Source organism: Carcharhinus amblyrhynchos, chromosome 6 (genome assembly GCF_965287045.1).
Source record: "Carcharhinus amblyrhynchos chromosome 6, sCarAmb.v2.hapA, whole genome shotgun sequence".
NCBI classification, from domain to species: Eukaryota; Metazoa; Chordata; class Chondrichthyes; order Carcharhiniformes; family Carcharhinidae; genus Carcharhinus; species Carcharhinus amblyrhynchos.
This window is the reverse complement of record NC_137329.1, coordinates 10,372,043-10,391,296: the sequence shown is the minus strand read 5'-3', so window position 1 is coordinate 10,391,296 and position 19,254 is coordinate 10,372,043. Positions and strand designations below refer to the sequence as shown.

General features: G+C 45.4%; 1 protein-coding gene across 5 annotated transcripts in view; it reads left to right on the top strand.

Annotated features, from left to right (window-relative positions):
• luzp2 (leucine zipper protein 2) overlaps positions 1-19,254 on the top strand; it is a 337,695-nt gene that overhangs the window by 213,460 nt on the left and 104,981 nt on the right. For all 5 annotated transcript variants that reach the window (XR_013886774.1, XM_080189886.1, XM_080189885.1 and 2 more), the window contains 2 exons: positions 2,874-2,936; positions 3,048-3,110. Coding sequence is in view for 4 of the 5 variants with exons in the window: in XM_080189886.1 (XP_080046012.1) it covers positions 2,874-2,936; positions 3,048-3,110 (126 nt within the window). In the remaining variant the exon portion in view is untranslated. The remainder of the gene's footprint in view (positions 1-2,873; positions 2,937-3,047; positions 3,111-19,254) is intronic.

Genomic DNA, 19,254 nt, shown 5'->3' with positions numbered 1-19,254 from the left:
GGTTTATTTGGTGGCACGAGCTTTTGGAGCGCTGCTCCTTCGGCAGATAAGTTAAACTGAAGAGAGTACAGAAGAGATCTACAAGGATGTTGCCAGGACTCAAGGGACTAAGTTATACGGAGAGATTGAACAGGTTAGGACCTTTGTCTTTGGAGCGTAGGAGACTTGAGAAGTGATCTTATAGAGGTTACAAGATCATGAGAGGCATGGATAGGGTGCGTGCACTCAGTCTTTCTTCCAGAGCTGGGGAATCGAGAACTAGATGGAATTGGTTTAAGTTAGGAGGGGAAAGAATTCATGGGAACTTGAGGAGGCTGGTACGTATGTGGAATGAGGTGCCGGGGGAAGCGGTTGAGGCAGGGATATTGACAACAGTTTAAAGACATTTGGACAGATGCATGAATATGAAACATTTAGCGGGATACAGGCCAAATGCAGGTAAGTGTGGCCAGCTTAGATGGGCATTTTGGTCGGCATGGGCCAGTTTGGCCTGAAAGGCCTGGCTCCATGCAGTTTACCCTGTGGTTCTATCTTTGATTCTGTGGTGGTAGAGGTAGGGAAACTCTGAAAGGATAAAATGGTGATGGCCACACTGCCAACAACATCCACCACTTCTCTCGTGGTGCTCCATGCTAGCTCCATCTCTGCTGCCTCACAGCACCAGGTACTCGGGTTCAATTCCAGCCTTGGGTGACTTTCTGTGTGGAGTTTTCACGTTCTCCCTGTGTCTGCATGGATTTCCTCCGGGTGCTCTAGTTTCCTCCCAAAGGTGTGCAAGTTAGGTTGATTGGCCATGCTAAATTGTCGCTTGGTGTCCCAAGATGTGTAGGTTAGGGGGATTAATGAGGTAAATATGTGGGGTACGGAAATAGGGTCTGGGTGGGATGTTCTGTCGGAGGGTTGGTGCAGATTCAATGGGCCGAGATTCTATGATTAGGGTTCCAGCACAGACAAGCCATGTACGTGTCTGTTACATGAACAAAGGTTTGATCGTGACTGTTTCAAAGCATGTATTTGAAACCTGGTCTACACAGTTTCACAAATACTCATGGCCTGGGGAGTGTGGAGGGGGGCGAGCGGAGGTGTGCATTGGGTGCAAAACATTCGGGCTCGTACCCTGGTGAGGAGCCCAGGCTCGAGCAAATACCGCACAAATCCTGTCATGATGTCGTGAAGGAACCTCACCTCCCAGATACATTAGTTGCTGCAGCGAATGATGAATCAACTAGGTATTTCTTCTGGAATAATGCCTTTTGTTACCATAGCGATATTGTCATCAGCAGACATGCAAAACATCGGTATGGTTATGCATAAGGAGAACGTGCAGAATATCAGAGCAAATGACTTTGAGTGCCTGTACAATGTCCTCAATGCCTCTCATTCAGACTGGAAGGAGCCAGCTCAAGTCAGGAGTCGGAGAAAGAGACGAAGCATTGTTAAAAAAAAATCAATTGAATTAAAATCATTCAGTATGGACTTCTCTCTCTGTCATACAGATCTCCTGCTCAAAGCACCGCTTAAGGCAAATTAGAATGGGTCATTCTTTTCCCTCAGCAGGATAAATTTGCGGTAGAGTTAGAATCCATGCAATTGAAAAGCTGGGCTTTGCTTATTGATAGTTCTGTAGAAAAGTCATTCCAAATTGAACCATCCCGAATTGCTCGTCTGCTTAGTATGGTGGATTTAGAAATACTTAAAGGAGATGAGTTTTGACAGCAGACTCCTGCAAGTAATCAGTCTAATAAAACATAACCTTTTCCAGCAGAAGTTTAAAACAAAAAGGTAGAAACACTGCAGGGGGTGGACACTGGGTGCAAAACTTGCTGACTCGTGCCCTGGCAAGGAACCCAGGCTCAAGCAAATATCGCGTGAATGTTGTCCCCCTTCACGATGGGGATGGGGAGGGAGTCTAAAACTAGAGGGCATTGGAATATTGCATCCAATTCTGGTCACCAGACTACCAGAAGGCTTTGGAGACAGTACAGAAAAGGTTTACCAAGATGTTGACTGGTACAGAGGGTATTAACTATGAGGAGAGATTGAATAAACTAGGATTGTTCTCCCTGGAAAGATGGAAGCTGAGGGGCAACCCAATAAAAGTTTATAAAATTATAAGAGGTATGGATAGAGGGAACAGTTGGAAGCTTTTTCCCAGGGTAGAAATGACAATTACAAGGGGGCACAAGATCAAGATGGGAGGGGGGGGTGGAATGTTCAGTGGAGGTGTATGGGGGGGGGGGGAAGGTGGTGGGGGCCTGGAATTCATTGTCAAGTGGGGTGATTGCAGGAGATACATTAGTAACATTTAAAGTTTATCTGGATAGACACATGAACAGATGGGGGATAGAGGAATATAAGCGGCTGGTCTAAACATGATCGGCACAGGATTGGGGAGCTGGAGGGCCTGTTGCTGTGCTGTGCTGTTCTTTGTTTGAGGTGAGAGGGGAGAGATACAAAAGGATCCAGAGGGGCAATTTTTTCACACAGAGGGTGGTGAATGTCTGGAACAAGCTGCCAGAGGCAGAGGAGAGGCGGGTACAATTTTGTCTTTTAAAAGAATTTAGACAGTTACATGGGTAAGATGGGTACTGAGGGACATGGGCCAAATGTGGGCAGCTGGGACTAGCTTAGGGATTCAAAGAAAAGGGTGGCATGGACAAGTTGGGCTGAAGGGCCTGTTGCCATGCTGTAAACCTTTATGACTTCTATGACATATCTTAGAAACTTTAAAGAGCATTTTAACGAAAAGTCCAGACACTTCAATTACAAAATACGTGATACAAGGCATAAGCCATGCGGCAGGGATGGTGAAATGTTTATCCTACTTGCTCACTCAAGTAATTCAAGGCATTTTAAATAATTCTCTCACACAGAATAAAAGTCTGAAAAACAAACTTCTGTCGGGAAACAAGCAGTGTGGCATTCATGCGGAGGAGGTACGTTTAATTCGTCATGACTCGGTGAGCACGCTTGAACGGGCGAAAGGTATTTTCGGGCATTTAAATGAGAGTTGATATTTTCCATCCCTTCTTATCTTACTTCTACAGTCCAGAAGAATCCAGTCACAGCTTAAGGAGCTACGCTACGGGAAGAAGGATTTAATTTTTAAGGTGAGACAGCAAGCATGCGAGTCAGTGTGATTTAAATAGGGTAATGTGCAGCATTTTGATAAGAGCTTATGTTATAGTTTTCACCTCGGAGACAGCGCTGGATTCATGGCATTTCCCAAACGTTTTATTAGCTGATAGCTCCTACATGACAGTGGAAAAAGCAGAGCTGATTACTAAGAAACAAACAGTCACTTATTTCTCTGTTGTCTTTCTTTAGTTTTCTTTCTCTTTCACTTTCTCCCCTATTTTCTCCCCCTTTGCTTCCCTCTTCCCCCCCCCTCTTTTTCTCAATTCTAACTCTCTCCCACTCACTTCCTCCTCCCCCCACATCTTAGTCTGTCATTGCTTACCCTCCGATTTCAGCTTCTCTGCTGTTTGGCCATTCACACCTTTTATTCTCTCTATCGACTGCCTGTCATTAGCACCTCTTAGCCTTTCTCATTGTTTTTGTGGCTGTGACTCATCTCTCATTCCCTCACCCTGCAGTATAAATATCTCCCACTTTCTACACCTTTGAGCTCTGACAAAGGGTCACCTGGGCTCGAAACATCAGCTCTTTTCTCTCTTTACCGATGCTGCCAGACCTGCTGAGATTTTCCAGCATTTTCTCTTTTGGTCACTTATTTCTGCGTTGTCAGTGTACAAAGCAGCTGACTATTTTAAATTGTACTCCCAATTGGACATAAAACTACCAATGTTAAATCTTTATAAAATTTGGTGGGTTTGTGCCAATAGCCTCTGAATTATTTTCAAGGTAAATTGAATTACTTAATAAATGAAAACACGCCAGAACAATTATCATATTAGAGAAAGCAACTATTTGATACAGTTTGAGCTCTGACGAGGGATCATCCAGACTCGAAACGTTGGCTCTATTCTCCCTCCACGGATGCTGTCAGACCTGCTGAGATTTTCCAGCATTTTCTGTTCCTGTTTCAAATTCCAGCCTCTGCAGTAATTTGCCTTCATTTGTCCGACACAGTTATTTCCTAACAAAGTAAAGGGTTGTGAACCATTGAGTAATTCAATATCCGGGAAAGGGATTTATTGCACGGCGGCACAGTGGTTAGCACTGCTGCCTCACAGTGCCAGGGATCCGGGTTCGATTCCAGGCTCGGGTCACTATCTGCGCAGAGCCTACCCGTTCTCCGCATGTCTGCGTTGGTTTCCTCCGGGTGCTCCAGTTTCTTCCCACAGTCCAAAAATGTGTGGGGTAGGTTGATTGGCCATGCTGAATTGCCCCTTAGTATCAGGGGGATTAGCAAGAGTAAATGGGTCTGGTTACAGGAATAGGGCCTGGTGGGATTGTGGTCAGTATAGACTCAATGGGCCGAATGCCTCCTGCTGTACTGTAGGGATTCTATGATTCTATCATGAGATGAGACATCAAAACATACATTGTTATTGGATTCAGAAGGCTAATAATGGGAACATTAGGAGCAGCAGCATTGTGTCAGTGGATCTTTGAAACAATGATTCTGCCTGACCTGTTCAAAATATCCAGCGTTCTCATTTCAGGCACCCAACAATTTTATTTTATTCATTCGTGGATGTGGCCATCGCTGACTGGGCCAGCATTTATTTCCCATCCCTAGTTGCCCGAGGGCAGTTGAGAGTCAGCCACATTGCTGTGGCTCTGGAGTCACGTGTAGGCCAGACTGGGTAAGGATGGCAGATTTCCTTCACTAAAAGTAGCAGGTGGGTTTTTCTGACAATGGGCAATGGTTTCATAGTCATCAGTAGATACTTAATTCCAGATATTTTTTATTGGATTCAAATTCATTTGCCACGGTGGGATTCAAACCCAAGTCCCCAGTTTCTGGATTAATAGCCCAGTGATAATACCACTTGGCCATCACCTCCCCTAACAATTGTAGTATTTTGCTTCTGTTTTGATGAAATGCTGCTTGTTCACTCATAGGGGGCGAACTTGAGCTCCCGTTTGCCATCCTTGCGAATGTTGGCAGGGGCCCAAGGTTTCGATGTTGCATTTCTCGCCAGCGCGAATGGGATTTTGGATCTTCCCCACCCTTCTCCGAACGTGAATTTGAATGTATTTAAGTGTTATTCACCTGCACCTCGCCAGACATTGACCTCCTCCCTGGCCTGGTATGGATACTGAGCCAATATGAATTTAGCTTGCGGGGGGGGTCTACTTGGGGGAATGGTGGGGGGGGAGGGGTGGGGGCTTAAGGTAAATATAGTCCCCCGGGGAGAGAGACATGACCAGACAGTAGCCAGACAATGCTCCTTGGCACTTCCCCTTGGCACAGCATGGCCAACTTGACAATGTCAACATGGCAGTGCCAACCTGTGCCAAGGAGTGGGCCCTAATGGAGCCTCATGGAGGGAGGGGGTGGGGGAGGATTTATTTAGGTGCAGTGGTGGCTTAGAGCTGACAGTGAAGCTGGGAAGGGCAGTTGGGTTGGGATAGGGGTAGGGTGTTGAGGCAGAGGGGAAGGGGCCGATGATCGGAGATGGGGAAGGAAGTGGTTGATGATCGGGGAGGGTTGGTGGTAGCAAAGTGCCGATTCCCACCGGGGGTGGAAGGGGAGCCCCTGTGACCTCCATGGGAGCAGGTTATTCAGGTTATGTTTGGGGTGCCCTTTAAAGATGGTGACCTCTTAGCACCAAGGCTTTATCAGTGTGTTGTGGCTCTGTGTCCCTTGTATTACCGTTGTAAGACCTGAAGAGAAAAACAAAGTGTTTTCTGCATTTCTTTACAACTCCAGACTTGACTGATGGGATGGTAATATTTTTCTCAGTTTAAACAACTTTAAGTGATCTCAATCCAGTTCTTCATGAAAGAAGACCACATATGTGACTTAATAATTCCATTTCTCAATGAAACGTGATTAGGAAAAGTCTTTTGTGTGAGGATTTGAGTAAGCACCACACCATTGCAATAGTGAAAGTTCTGTTGCTTGTGATATATGTCCGTGGTGCAGAGTATGGAGAGCTTTATCATAGAATCCCAGCATTGCAGAAGGAGGCCATTCGGCCTGTTGAATCTGCACTGACAACAATTCCACCCAGGTCCTCATTCCCTCAACCCCACCTATTTAGCCTGCTAATCTCCCTGACGCTAAGGGACAATTTAGCATGGCCAATCAGCCTAACCTGCACATCTTTGGAGTGCGGGAGGAAACCGGAGCACCCGGAGGAAACCCTCGCAGACACGGGGAGAATGTGCAAACTCCACACAGACAGTGACCCAAGGCTGGAGTTGAACCTGGGTCCTCGGTGCTTTGAGGCAGCAGTGCTGTGCACATGCCACCCAATCCAGCTGTGTTAAAAGTTTTAAAGTGTATTTAATAGTCACAAGTATGGTTCACATTAAGACTGCAGTGAAGTTCCTGGAAAATTCCCCTAAACCTGTTTGGTAGGTGCCACACTTGGGTGGGAAATCAAACAAAATGCATGTTCAATAAACACATGCATGTGTCATTTATGTGATTATATAATCCATTGACTACAAGGTAAGTTTGCTTGTCTTGGTTAGGGATATGTTTTTGAGAGGAGTGAGGGGCAAGGAGAGATCCACAACAATGCAGTGTCAATTTTTCCGTTCATATCTCCTTCAGAAGCAGTTCCCCTGCAGAAGCACCGAATTTACCCTAAAGCCTCAGAAATCTACTGAAGTTCAAGGGAGAATAATTGGATCAGTGGATAGATGCATTCCAGTTAATGTAACATTGCTTGATCAGTGGAGGATAAACTAAAGGATATCATGCTGAAAGTATGCAGGGCTTTTAGTTATTCTTTAGCCTGGGTTGTACAATGCCATGTTCAGTAATGACCAGCCAAGCACAAAAAAATATTATCTCGTGGAGGTGATCTGGGGATAGGGGAAAGCCACCCAAAAAGCCGATCCTGAGTATCAGATGCTGAGGGGAACTAGTGAAACCGAGGGTCTGATGAGAGAGCCCCTGTCAGGGTTTGGAAGATGTTTTATGTCGCACAGAAATCCACATCACACCTTCAAGGTTAGTCATGAACAAAGGACGAAAAGGAATGAGTTCATTCTGGTAAAAGGCAAATTTGGAACGCATGGCAAGAATTTCATCACATAAAAAAGTGATTAACACTTAAAATAGGAAGCTGGGCAGTTGGAAGGATTAATTGATTTTGTTGATGAATGAGCTCAGATGGGACAAATGACCTTCATTATCCATATTTATCCAGCCACCTTGTGATTTCAGGCAAGCTTCAGATAAAATTCAGCACCGGAAATTTTTGTCAGAGATTAGTCACTTCTCAATTGGCATTTCTCTTTCATTTCTATTTTTTTTGTGCTCCCACATTAGTGTGGCCATTCTGGCCATCACGATCTTTCTACTATCTTAAAGGTAATGATATAAATGCCAGCCTTTATGGTCAGACCATACAGCGAAGGAACGGGCTGAAATTTTTACCAACTCTTTCTTCTGGTCCCAGCAACTGCCCCCTCACCCCACAGGAACCCAGCAAGACAACACAATGGTCAGCACGGTGGCACAGTGGTTAGCACTGCTGTCTCACAGCACCAGGGACCCGGGTTCAAATCCAGGTCCCAATAGTGGGCCACAAAACATGCCACAAGGGAGTGTACAGTAAATGCCTCCCACCAAATTGACGATCATTTGATGAAAAGTATCACATGTTACTGATATTGAGAGATTCAGGCACCAGACATCATACTTATTATCCAAAATCTACCATTTTAAAAATACTTTAAGATTTTCGTAACAGTTTGTTTTTCCTTCCCTGAAGCTTCTCATTCAGTTGCCTAAGATTTAGATGTTGGCTGATATTATCCGGCCCTTCCTGAGAGTGGGATCTTGTGGTCTTGCGAGTGATGGTCTTGCAGGTGCAGCAGGTGGTCAGGAAGGCGAATGGGATGCTGGCCTTCATAGCGAGGGGGATTGAATATAAAAGTAGGGAGGTCTTGCTGCAACTGTACAGGGCACTGGTGAGGCCGCAACTGGAGTACTGTGCGCAGTTTTGGTCGCCGCACCTGCGCAAGGATATTTTGGCCTTGGAGGGAGTGCAGAGGAGGTTTACTAGGTTGATACCGGAGTTGAGGGGGTTGAGCTATGAGGAGAGGCTGAATAGACTGGGCTTGTACTCGTTAGAGTTTAGAAGGATGAGGGGAGATCTCATTGAGACGTATAAGATGATGAAAGGGATGGATAGGGTAGAGGTGGAGAGGCTCTTTCCGCTCAGAAAGGACAGCAGGACTAGAGGGCACAGCCTCAAGATAAGGGGGGGGGAGGAGTTTAGAACGGAGTTGAGGAGGAACTTCTTCACTCAAAGGGTAGTGAATCTCTGGAATTCTCTGCCCATTGAAGTGGTTGAGGCTACCGCGCTAAGTATATTTAAGACGCGGGTAGATAGGTTTTTGGTAGGCAAGGGGATTAAGGGTTATGGGGAGAAAGCGGGAAAGTGGAACTGAGCCACTTCAGATCAGCCATGATCTCATTGAATGGCGGGGCAGGCACGAAGGGCTAGATGGCCTACTCCTGCTCCTATTTCTTATGTTCTTATGATGACATTCCCACGGCGCATTCCCCAGATGAGGAGAGTATTTGATTTGATTTGATTTATTGTCACGTGTATTAGTATACAATGAAAAATATTGTTTCTTGCGCACTATACAGACAAAGCATACCGTTCGTAGGGAAGGAACTTAAAGCTCTCGACCATTTCTACTTCGTCCCCACTGATGTAGAGAGGGGCATGCCCTCTACTATGCTTCTGAAGTCGATGACAACTCCGTTGTGGGTCAGAACTGGCCAAATGTGGGAGGTGCCCTTACTTGAGAAAGGATATACTGGCACGGGAGGAGGTGCAGAGGAGATTCACTAGGTTGATTCTGGAATTCAGAGGATTGGCTTATGAAGAGAGGCTGAGTAGACTGGGACAATACTCATCAGAATTTAGAAGAATGAGGGGACATCTTATAGAAACATATTAAATTATGAAGGAAATAGCTAAGATAGAGGCAGGGAAGTTATTTCCACTGGCAGGTGAAACTAAAGCCAGGGGGCATGGCTTCAAAATAAGGGGGAACAGATTTAGAACAGAGTTGAGGAGGAACTTCTTCACCCAAAGGGTTGTGAATCTGTGGAATTCTCTGCCCAGTGAAGCAGTTGAGGATACCTCATTGAATGTTTTTAAGGCAAGGATAGATACAATTTTTGAACAGTAAAGGAATTAAGGGTTATGGTGAGTGGGTGGATAAGTGGAGCTGAGTCCATGAAAAGATCAGCCATAGAACCCTACAGTGCAAAAAGAGGCCATTCGACCCATCGAGTCTGCACCGATCACATTCCCACCCAGGTCCTGTTCCTAAAACTCCATGCATTAACCCACTAATCCCCCTGACACTAAGGAGTAATTTAGCATAGCCAATCTACCTAATCCGCACATCTTTGGACTGTGGGAGGAAACGGAGCACGCAGAGAAAACCCACGCAGATATGTGCAAATTCCACACAGGCAGTGACCCGAGGCTAGAATTGACCCCAGATCCCTGGCGTTGTGAGGCAGCAGTGCTAACCACTGTGCCACAGTGCCACGCCCAATCTGCCCTTTGGTCTGCTCTGCCATGATCTTATCGAATGGCCGAGCAGGCTCGAGGGTCCAGATAGTCTATTCCTGCTCCTAATTCTTATGGTTATCTCCTTCGCTTTATTGACATTGAGGGAGAAATTATTGTCGTCGCATCAGTTCACCAGATTTTCTATCTCTTTCCTGCACCCTGCCACATCATTGTTTGAGACCTGACCCATAACGGAGGTGTCATCAGCAAGCCTGTAGATCGATTTGGAGGGGAATTTTGCTATGCAGTCAAAGGTATATAAGGTGTATAGTAAGTGGCTAATGACAGGGGCATGCAAAACCCATTGTCATATCGTTGGGACTGGAAGATCTGGCCGATGGTGGGCCATCTCTGCCCCTGGAAAGCATGCTGTGTGCGGAGGCGTCAGGGTGGCTGGAAAATCCCTCCCGTTAGTTCTGCACTATCACTTTGACTCCCACTGTTAATCCACAATATCTGCTTAATGTGCAAAGTATTTCTCTCTCTCCTTTCAACCAAAACTCTTCCCCCAGATACTTACATCATTACAAATTTTTCTCACTGCAGATTTATTGTTTTCTTGCTGACTTTTGTCCTTTCATATCAGCAGATCGTTAGCACATGAATTCTGAGTGAAATGACGGCCTGACTAAATGAGTTTATTGATTTGCGCAGCAGTGTACATTTTCCTTTCGTTAACAATGTTATCAGTGTTGTTCCCTATTAAATTCAGGACTCGAGGGCACAGCCTCAAGATAAGGTGGGGGGGGGGGTGCAGTTTAGAATGGAGTTGAGGAGGAACTTCTTCACTCAAAGGGTGGTGAATCTCTGGAATTCTCTGCCCGTTGAAGTGGTGGAGTCTACCTCGCTAAATATATTTAAGTCACGGGTAGATAGGTTTCTGATAGAAAGGGGAATTAAGGGTTATGGGGAGAAAGCGGGAAAGTGGAACTGATCCACTTCAGATCAGCCATGATCTTATTGAATGGCGGGTCAGGCTCGAAGGGCTAGATGGCCTACTCCTGCTCCTATTTCTTATAAAGAACAAAGAAAGAACAAAGAACAACCCAGCACGGGAAACAGGCCCTTCGGCCCAACGAGCCCGCGCCGCCGCATCACCCTACACCTATTCTACCCTGCATGTCTACGAATGGGACCCTACTCAGTCAGATTCAGGGAAGAAATAGTGTCAATTTGGTAAAAACCGATTAGCCTAAGAGCACATCTTTGGGGTGTGGGAGGAAACCGGAGCGCCCGGAGGAAACCCACGCAACCACAGGGAGAATGCGCAAACTCCCACAGACACAGGCCCAAATCCATGTGTCTGCACAGCCAGCAGTGCTAGTCACTGAGCTGTTGCGGCGCCCGTCTACCGGTCCAGGATCAAGCACACACACACCGACATGAAGTACTAGGCCACTCCTGGACTTCCAAGAGCAGCCCACGCACGACCCGCCGTGTGCATGCCCCTCGCTTGACACGAGGTGGACCTCCACGTGTGGAATAAAGACAAAAAATATTAATCATACAGCCTGCCCTTCCGGTGTCTCCCGAGGTTTAACCCTATTTAATAGCCCCTACCATATCCCTCCATTCTCGTTTCACTCATGTGCCTATCTAACTGCATCTTAAACGAGTCCAACGTTCCTGCCTCCACCACCCTACTCGGTAGCGCATTCCAGACCCCCACAACTCTCTGCGTAAAGAACCTTCTTCTCACCTCCAAATTATACCTCCCCCCCCTCACCCTTAAATGATGACCTCTCGTGTTCGTACCCAGTCTAGGGAGCAGTCTCTCACTATTAACTCTATCTATTCCCTTCAGTATCTTATATACTTCTATCATGTCCCCTCTCAATCTCCGTCTTTCCAAGGAGAATAGCCCCAGTTTCTTCAATCTCTCCTCGTAACCCAGTCCCCCCATGCCAGGCAACATCCTGGTAAACCTCCTCTGCACCCTTTCCAGAGACTCCACGTCCTTCCGGTAGTAAGGTGACCAGAACTGGACGCAGTACTCCAAATGCGGTCTAACCAACGTTCTGTACAACTGAAGCATTAGATGGCAGCTTTTATACTCTATGCCCCTTCCTATCAAGGCTAACATCCCATAAGCCTTCCTAACAACGTTCTCCACTTGTGATGCAACCTTCATGGATTTGTGAACCTGCACTCCCAGGTCCCTCTGTATGTCTATACTCCTAATCGGCCTACCTTTTATCACATAGCTCCTCTCTGCATTATTCCGTCCAAAATGCATCACCTCGCATTTGTCAGGATTAAATGCCATCTGCCACCTATCTGCCCACTGCACCAACCTATCTATATCCTGTTGTATCACCTGACAATCCAGTTCCGTACCCGCCAACCCTGCCATCTTGGTGTCATCAGCAAACTTGCTGATCACACCACCTACGCCCTCTTCCAAGTCATTTATGTAGACTACAAAGAGGAGAGGTCCCAGTACTGAGCCCTGCGGCACACCACTGGTCACTTATGTTCTTAAACATGTACCGACTTGAGTAACTAAGGAAGGTAACAGGCGAAAGCAGTTTGCAAAAAAGTTTAAATGATGCAGTGGATTTGCTTTAATGTTTTTTGTTAGTTTGTGATTGCCCTCAACTTTTAAGGTGGACAGTTTAGTGACACAGATTAGTTTGAGTTGTTGGCCCATGAATGACAGCTTTCTTTAGCTTCCATTGCTGATCAAATTCTCAAAATTAAGTTCATGGATAGCAATTGTCTTGACTCAGTGTGCATGGTGCGTTGGTGTGATGCAGACTCTAACACGTTATAGGGAAGAATTTTCTTATTTATTCATTCAAGGGGTGTAAGCGTCACTGGCTGGGCCAGCATTTATTGCCCATAAATTAAAGTCAACCATATTGCTGTGCATCTGGAATCACATGTAGGCCAGACCAAGTAAGGATGGTAGATTTCCTCCCCTTTTGTACATTAGTGAACTAGATGGGTCTTTTTAAGACAATCAACAATGGTTCCATAGTCATCATTAGACTTTGTAATACCAGATTTTTATTGAATCTAAATTTCACCATCTACCCTGGTGGGATTCGAACCCAGGTCCCAGAGCATTACCTTGAGCCTCTGGATTACTCGTCCAGTGACAATACCATTCGAAGACACAAGGAATTTCAGTGATGTGGAGAGATTGGCGTTCGATAAGGGGCTGCAGAAAAGGCTACTTAATAAGATTTTGCCCAGAGAGTTGGGATAAGAAAGGCATTTTCAAGATGGCAACCTGTAACTAGTGGAGTGCCACAGGGATCAGTGCTGGGGCCACAATTATTTATGATATATATTAATGAATTGCACAAGGAAAGTGAATGTACTATTGCCAAGTTTGCAGATGACACAAAAATAGGTGGGAAGACAAGTAGTGAGGATGACTCAAAGGGTGGAATTTTACCGACACGTCCACCCAATCTTCATATGATCCTGCCCAAGGCCAACAGAGAACATCGTTCTCCAAGCTGAGCCCACTCTGGAATCAAGGCAGCCATGACGGTTAAATTCCGACCAAAGAGTCTACAGAAGGATGCAGACAGGTTAAGTGAGTGGACAAAAACTTGGCAGATTAAATATAACATAGGAAAATGTGAAGTCATGCACTTTGGTAGGAAAAGTATAGGAGCTGAATAATAATTAAATGGAGAAAGACTGCAGAAAGCTGCCACACAAAGGGATTTGGGAATTTTTTGGGCATAAATCACAAAAAGCTTGCATGCAAGTTCAGCAAGTAATAGGGAAAGTAAATGGAATGTTGGCTTTATTTCAAAGGGAATGATGTTTAAAAATAGGAAGTTTTGGTAAAACTATACAAGGCACACTGGACCACACTGGAATAACGTGAAGAGCTTTGGAGCCCTTGATTACGGTCTTACATCACTGTCTGTGTGGAGTTTGCATGTTCTCTCTGTGTCTGCATGGATTTCCTAGAGTTATTCTTGTTTCCTCCCACAGTCCAAAGATGTGCAATTAGGTGGATTGACCATGCTAACTCGCCCTTAGTGTCTAAAGGCCTGTACATTAGATGGATTAGCCATGCCAAATGCACAGGGTTACAGGGATAGGATGGTTGGGGGTTGGGTAAGATGTTCTGTTGGAGAGTCAATGTGAAAAAAGCTTGGTGGGGGACTCTGATGGGCACAGATTGGAGGAAATCTCATCCCTACCACTCCCATTCCCAGGTCACAAAGCTCACCAGCCTTTACTGAGTGTTCCAGACAGTTGGTACCAGCCTCACACTGGTAAAATCCCAGTGGTGACAGGTGGAGGCCTTTAAATGGGCATATTTGGCCAACTAAGGGCATCAATTGGCCTTCAATTGGGAGAACAACCTCCTACCCATGGGGATAGGGTGGGTGACAGATACCGTGTTGCTGTGTAAAATTCTATGTGGGAGATCTTATTGTGCAGGTTGTACCTTTGGGCCAGCAGCCCTGGATTCATATCCCATTTTAAGTTTTGATTGTACATCCACAAGACAGCCAAACAGGTCGAATATCAGCCTGTAAGTCTCTGCATTGTGCCTGATAGTAGGCGGTCAGAACGGGAGAGTGTTTTGATTGGCCATACCGCAGAAAGCAATGCAAAACATCTTGCCAAGCATTAAATCATACTGACGGAAGTTCATGGTCACCCATAGGAGGAGGATGATTCTAAAACTTAAGTGTTCTCCATCACAGGGGACAGAGTGCAGGAAAGGTTGCATACAGTCATGACCTAAGTCCATTAACTCTCGCACTATTCATGAATCATTTAAAAGAGAGAGCATTAGAAACGGTGGGGGTGTAACCATCTTCATATCACTCCTTGCAAAGTTATGCAAATTGCTGGGGAGCAGTTCTCTGGGATTTCTCAGTGATTAAAACTTGCTGATGGTGCCAATCTACATACAATTATTAACCAGGGTGACAATCTGCAAAGGGAGCTGGAGAAATGAAATGACAGCAACACCTACTTGAGTTACATCGCTGCTTTAATGTATATTCTGTGCACATGGAAACAAAGAAGATAGGAGCAGGAGGAGGCCATTTGGCCCCTCGAGTCTGCTCCGCCATTCATCACCATCAATAGCCTAATCCTGCTTTCTCCCCGTAACCTTTGATCCCATTCATCCCAAATGCTATATCCAGCCACCTCTTGAATACATTCAATGTTTTGACATTAACTACTTCCTGTGGTAATGGATTCCACAGACTCACCACTCTTTGGGTGAAGAAATGTCTCCTCATCTCTGTCCTAAACGGTCTATCCCAAATCCTGAGACTGTAATCCCTGGTTCTGGACTCCACCATCATCAGGAACATCCTCCCTGCATCTACCCTGTCTAGTCCTGTTAGAATTTTATAAGTCTCTGAGATTCTGCCCTCTTTTGTCTGAACCCCAGCGAAAACAATCCTAACCTAGTCAATCGCTCTTCATGCATCAGTCCTGCCATCCCCAGAATTAGCCTGGTAAACCTTCGCTGCAATACCGCGAGAGCAAGAGCATCCTTCCTCAGAAATGGAGACAAGAATTGCTGACAATACTCTAGGTGTGGCCTCACCAAGGCCCTGTGTAATTGCAACAACACATCCCTTCTCGCAATGAAGGCCAACATACCATTTGCCTTCTTTACCGTCTGCTGCACCTGCATGCTTACCTTCAGCATGAGAAGAGAGGGCATTATTTAGAGGAATTGTAACACCGATCGCTCGTTCTTCCAATGTCGTTTGAGAGTACCAGCTCCCTTAGTTTGTGCACAAAGCCTGCATCAACACTGCATGACTGACTTTTTTGAAGTTTGCCCAGATAGTGGTCCATGTGTTGTTGCCAGTGGAGATGGGATGAGCCAAGCCATGCCCGTCTCACCAACACTCAATAGAGATTGGCACAGTGGTTTGCACAAGTGCCTCACAGCGGCAGGCACCTGGGTTGGATTCCCGGCTTGGGTCACTGTCTGTGTGGAGTCTGCGCGTTCTACCCATGCCTGAGTGGGTTTCCTCCCACAGTCCACTGACGTGCAGGTCAGATAGATTGGCCATGCTCAATTGCCCCTTTGTGCCAGAGGGATTAGCAGGGTAAACACATGGGGTTGTGGGGATAGGGCCTGGATGGAATAGTTGCCGATGCAGCCTCGATGGGCTGAATGGCCTCCTCCTGCGCTGTGGAGATTCTGTGATTTCTGGTCGTCAGGGAAAGACATTGTAACAGAGGCTTTCAAATTCTAATCACTTATCCGGGGCCAAGAGATACAAATGGAATGAGCAGATGTCCATATTTTAATGCTAAGTGTTTTTTGCAGGCCAAACAATTCAGCTTAATTACACAAATTAACTTTTAGATAAGTGGGTGGATGCTCGGAGAGGCTGCGTGTGTTCATGTAGACAATGTTTAGCCGGAGGAGTAAATCACAGTTAAATGTATACATAGATTGCAATGTCACAAGGGCTGGAGGGAGGTTAGTTCCAACACTGGCCCCTTCATTGTCTGGATCATGTCCCCCCCCCTTCACTCAACTTGGTGATGCAGTCACGCCCACCATGATGGCCACAGGAAGTCACGTGACAGACTGATGAGGGAATCAGTGCAAGCAAGGACCAGCTCTGCTGTCTTATCAGACTACAAAGCCTGAGGGTGAAAGCTGGGAAGGTGTTTGACTCCTGTGTGTGTTACTGGCTGTGTGAAAACTCGCCGCATGCTTTGTGGACAATGCACCCAATTTGGATTTTGACCAACAACTGGGCGTGAGGCCCACGGCAACTAGAATCTTTCCCGTTTTATGACCACAGGATCCCTACGGTGCAGAAGGAGGTCATTCGGCCCATCAAGTTTGCACTGAATCTCCAACAGAGCCTCTTACCCAGGCCCAACAGAGCCTCTTACCCAGGCCCAACAAATCCAACCATAGCCCTGTGCACTTACCATGGAAAATCTACCTAACCTGCACGTCATGGGACACTAAGGGGCAGTTTAGCATGGGGAAACTGCCTAACCCACACAACTTTGGACTGTGGGAGGAAACCTGAGCACCCGAAGGGAATGCACGCAGACGTGAGAAGAATGTGCATACTTAAGCCCCTAGGCTGGAATCGAACCTGGGAATCTGGTGCTTTGAAGCAGCAGTGCTAACCACTGTGCCATTGTTTTCACAACCATTAATGCTTTCATATGGATTAATTAATCAATTCTTTACTAATTGGACTTAGATTTCTGGGCGTCTATGTTGTCTTGGTACCCTGCTTAGAAGGGTGGCACGGTGGCACGTTGCTTAGCACTTCTACCTCACAGCACCTGGGTTCGATTCTCGGCTCGGGTCACTGTCTATGTGGAATTTGTATGCTCTCCCCGTGTTTCCTCGCATAGTCCAAAAGACGTGCCGATTAGGTGCATTGGCAATGCTAAATTTCCCTCAGTGTATCCGAACAGGCGCCAGAGCGTGGAGACTAGAGGATTTTCACAGTAACTTAATGGCAGTGTTAATGTAAGCCTACTTGAGATGAAGAACAAAGAAAGGTACAGCACAGGAACAGGCCCTTTGGCCCTCCAAGCCTGTGCTGATCCTGAGGCCTGCCTAAACTAATTATGGAGTCTGTATCCTTCCATTTCCATCCTATTCATGTATTTGTCCAGTTGCCCCTTAAATGGCGCTATTGTACATGCCTTCTATCAGTGACCTGAGAGAGGTTTACAAGATTACGAGTGGGATGGACAGAGTGGATAGTCAGATGCTCTTTCCTCGTGTAGAAGAATCAAGTACTAGGGGAACACAGGTTTAAGGTGCATAGGGAAATGTTTAGAGGAGATGTGCGAAGTTTAAATAAAGAAACTAAACAAATAAACTTTAACTAAACTTTTGCCCAGCATCACTATACTTAATAATTAAATATATATTTAATCCCTCAACACATCTGCCAAGATTTATTCACAGATATGGATATCTAACAATTTATAAGTGAAAATACAGAAAGGGGATGCTGGATCCACCCATGCAAGAATATAATTATTTGTTTACTCTCATGTTTAATCCTTTAAAAAAAACTGCATAAGGCTAGCTCAAGAAGCTTTGCTTAATTTACTTTGAGGCCTGCAACATTGGCCTAGATCCCAGTAGTTTCCATTCATGTCCATCACAAATAGCCAATCCAGCTCCAATCGGAGCTCTTCAAGTTGTTAATTTTACATTAAGGTTATCATTTATCGATACACTCAGTTGCAAATTATCTTGCACGCAAGATTTGATTTGATTTATTATTGTCACTTGTATTAACATAGAGTGAAAAGTATTGTTTCTTGCACGCTATACAGACAAAGCATACCGTTCATAGAGAAGGAAACGAGAGCATGCAGAATGTAGTGTTACAGTCATAACTAGGATCCAGAGAAAGATCAACTTAATGCGTCAAGTCCATTCAAAAGTCTGACAGCAGCAGGGAAGAAGCTGTTCTTGATTCGATTCATACGTGACCTCAGTCTTTTGTATCTTTTTCCTAATGGAAGAAGGTGGAAGAGAGAATGTTCAGGATGTGTCCTTAATGTTCAGGATGAGGCCCTTAATTATGCTGGCTGCTTTGTCAAGGCAGCGGGAAGTGTAGACAGAGTCAATGGATAGGAGGCTGGTTTGCGTGATGGATTGGGCTACATTCACAATCTTTTGTAGTTCCTTGTGGTCTTGGTTAGAACAACTAAGCTGTGATACAACCAGAAAGAATGTGAAAAATAGTGCAGCGTGAAATGCAAATCTTCCACTTCCACAGAGTTTTTTCACCAAGACATCTTTGAGTACCAGATGGCCAGAAGCTTCTCTAGAATCTAATCTTCATTTTAAATTATCTTGCTTGGGGAAACAGGAATTCAGTCAATATTTTAGCATCCATCACATCTTCCCAGGCTTGCAAACTGCGTACAAATTTTACAATCGTTCCTGAAACGATAACGTTATAGTTTATTTATCTGTCTCTAGTAGGCTTACATTAACACTGCAATTAAGTTACTATGAAAATCTATAAATGTAGCTGAATTAAATCAGGACAAGCCTCTGCAGCATGGAAGGACGTCCAGTTTAGAATGATGGAATCCCTACAGTGCAGAGAGGATGATCGTGGAGGATGTATTGTTGCCTATCTTACTGATTGCGCTCTGTGGGATCGGAAGTCTAGGATCCAGTCACACACCCTTCTCTCTTCTATCTTCTTTTGTCAGGAAAAAGATACAAAAGTCTGAGGTCACTTACCAACCGACTCAAGAACTGCTTCTTCCCTGCTGCCATTTGACTTTTGAATGAACCTACCCCACACTAAGTTGATCTTTCTCTACACCCTAACTATGACTGTCACACTACATTCTGCACTCTCTCTTTTCCTTCTCTATGAATGGTATGCTTTGTCTGTATTGTGCACAAGAAACAATACTTTTCACTGTGTGCTAATGCATGTGACAATAAATCAAGTCAAACATCACCTGTACCGAGGAGATTGTGTCCCTCTGCACCCATATAACTTGCATAAGAAGTAGGAGTAGGCCATTTGGCCCCTCAAGCCTGCTCCGCCATTCAGCAAGATCATGGCTGATCGTTTCATGGACT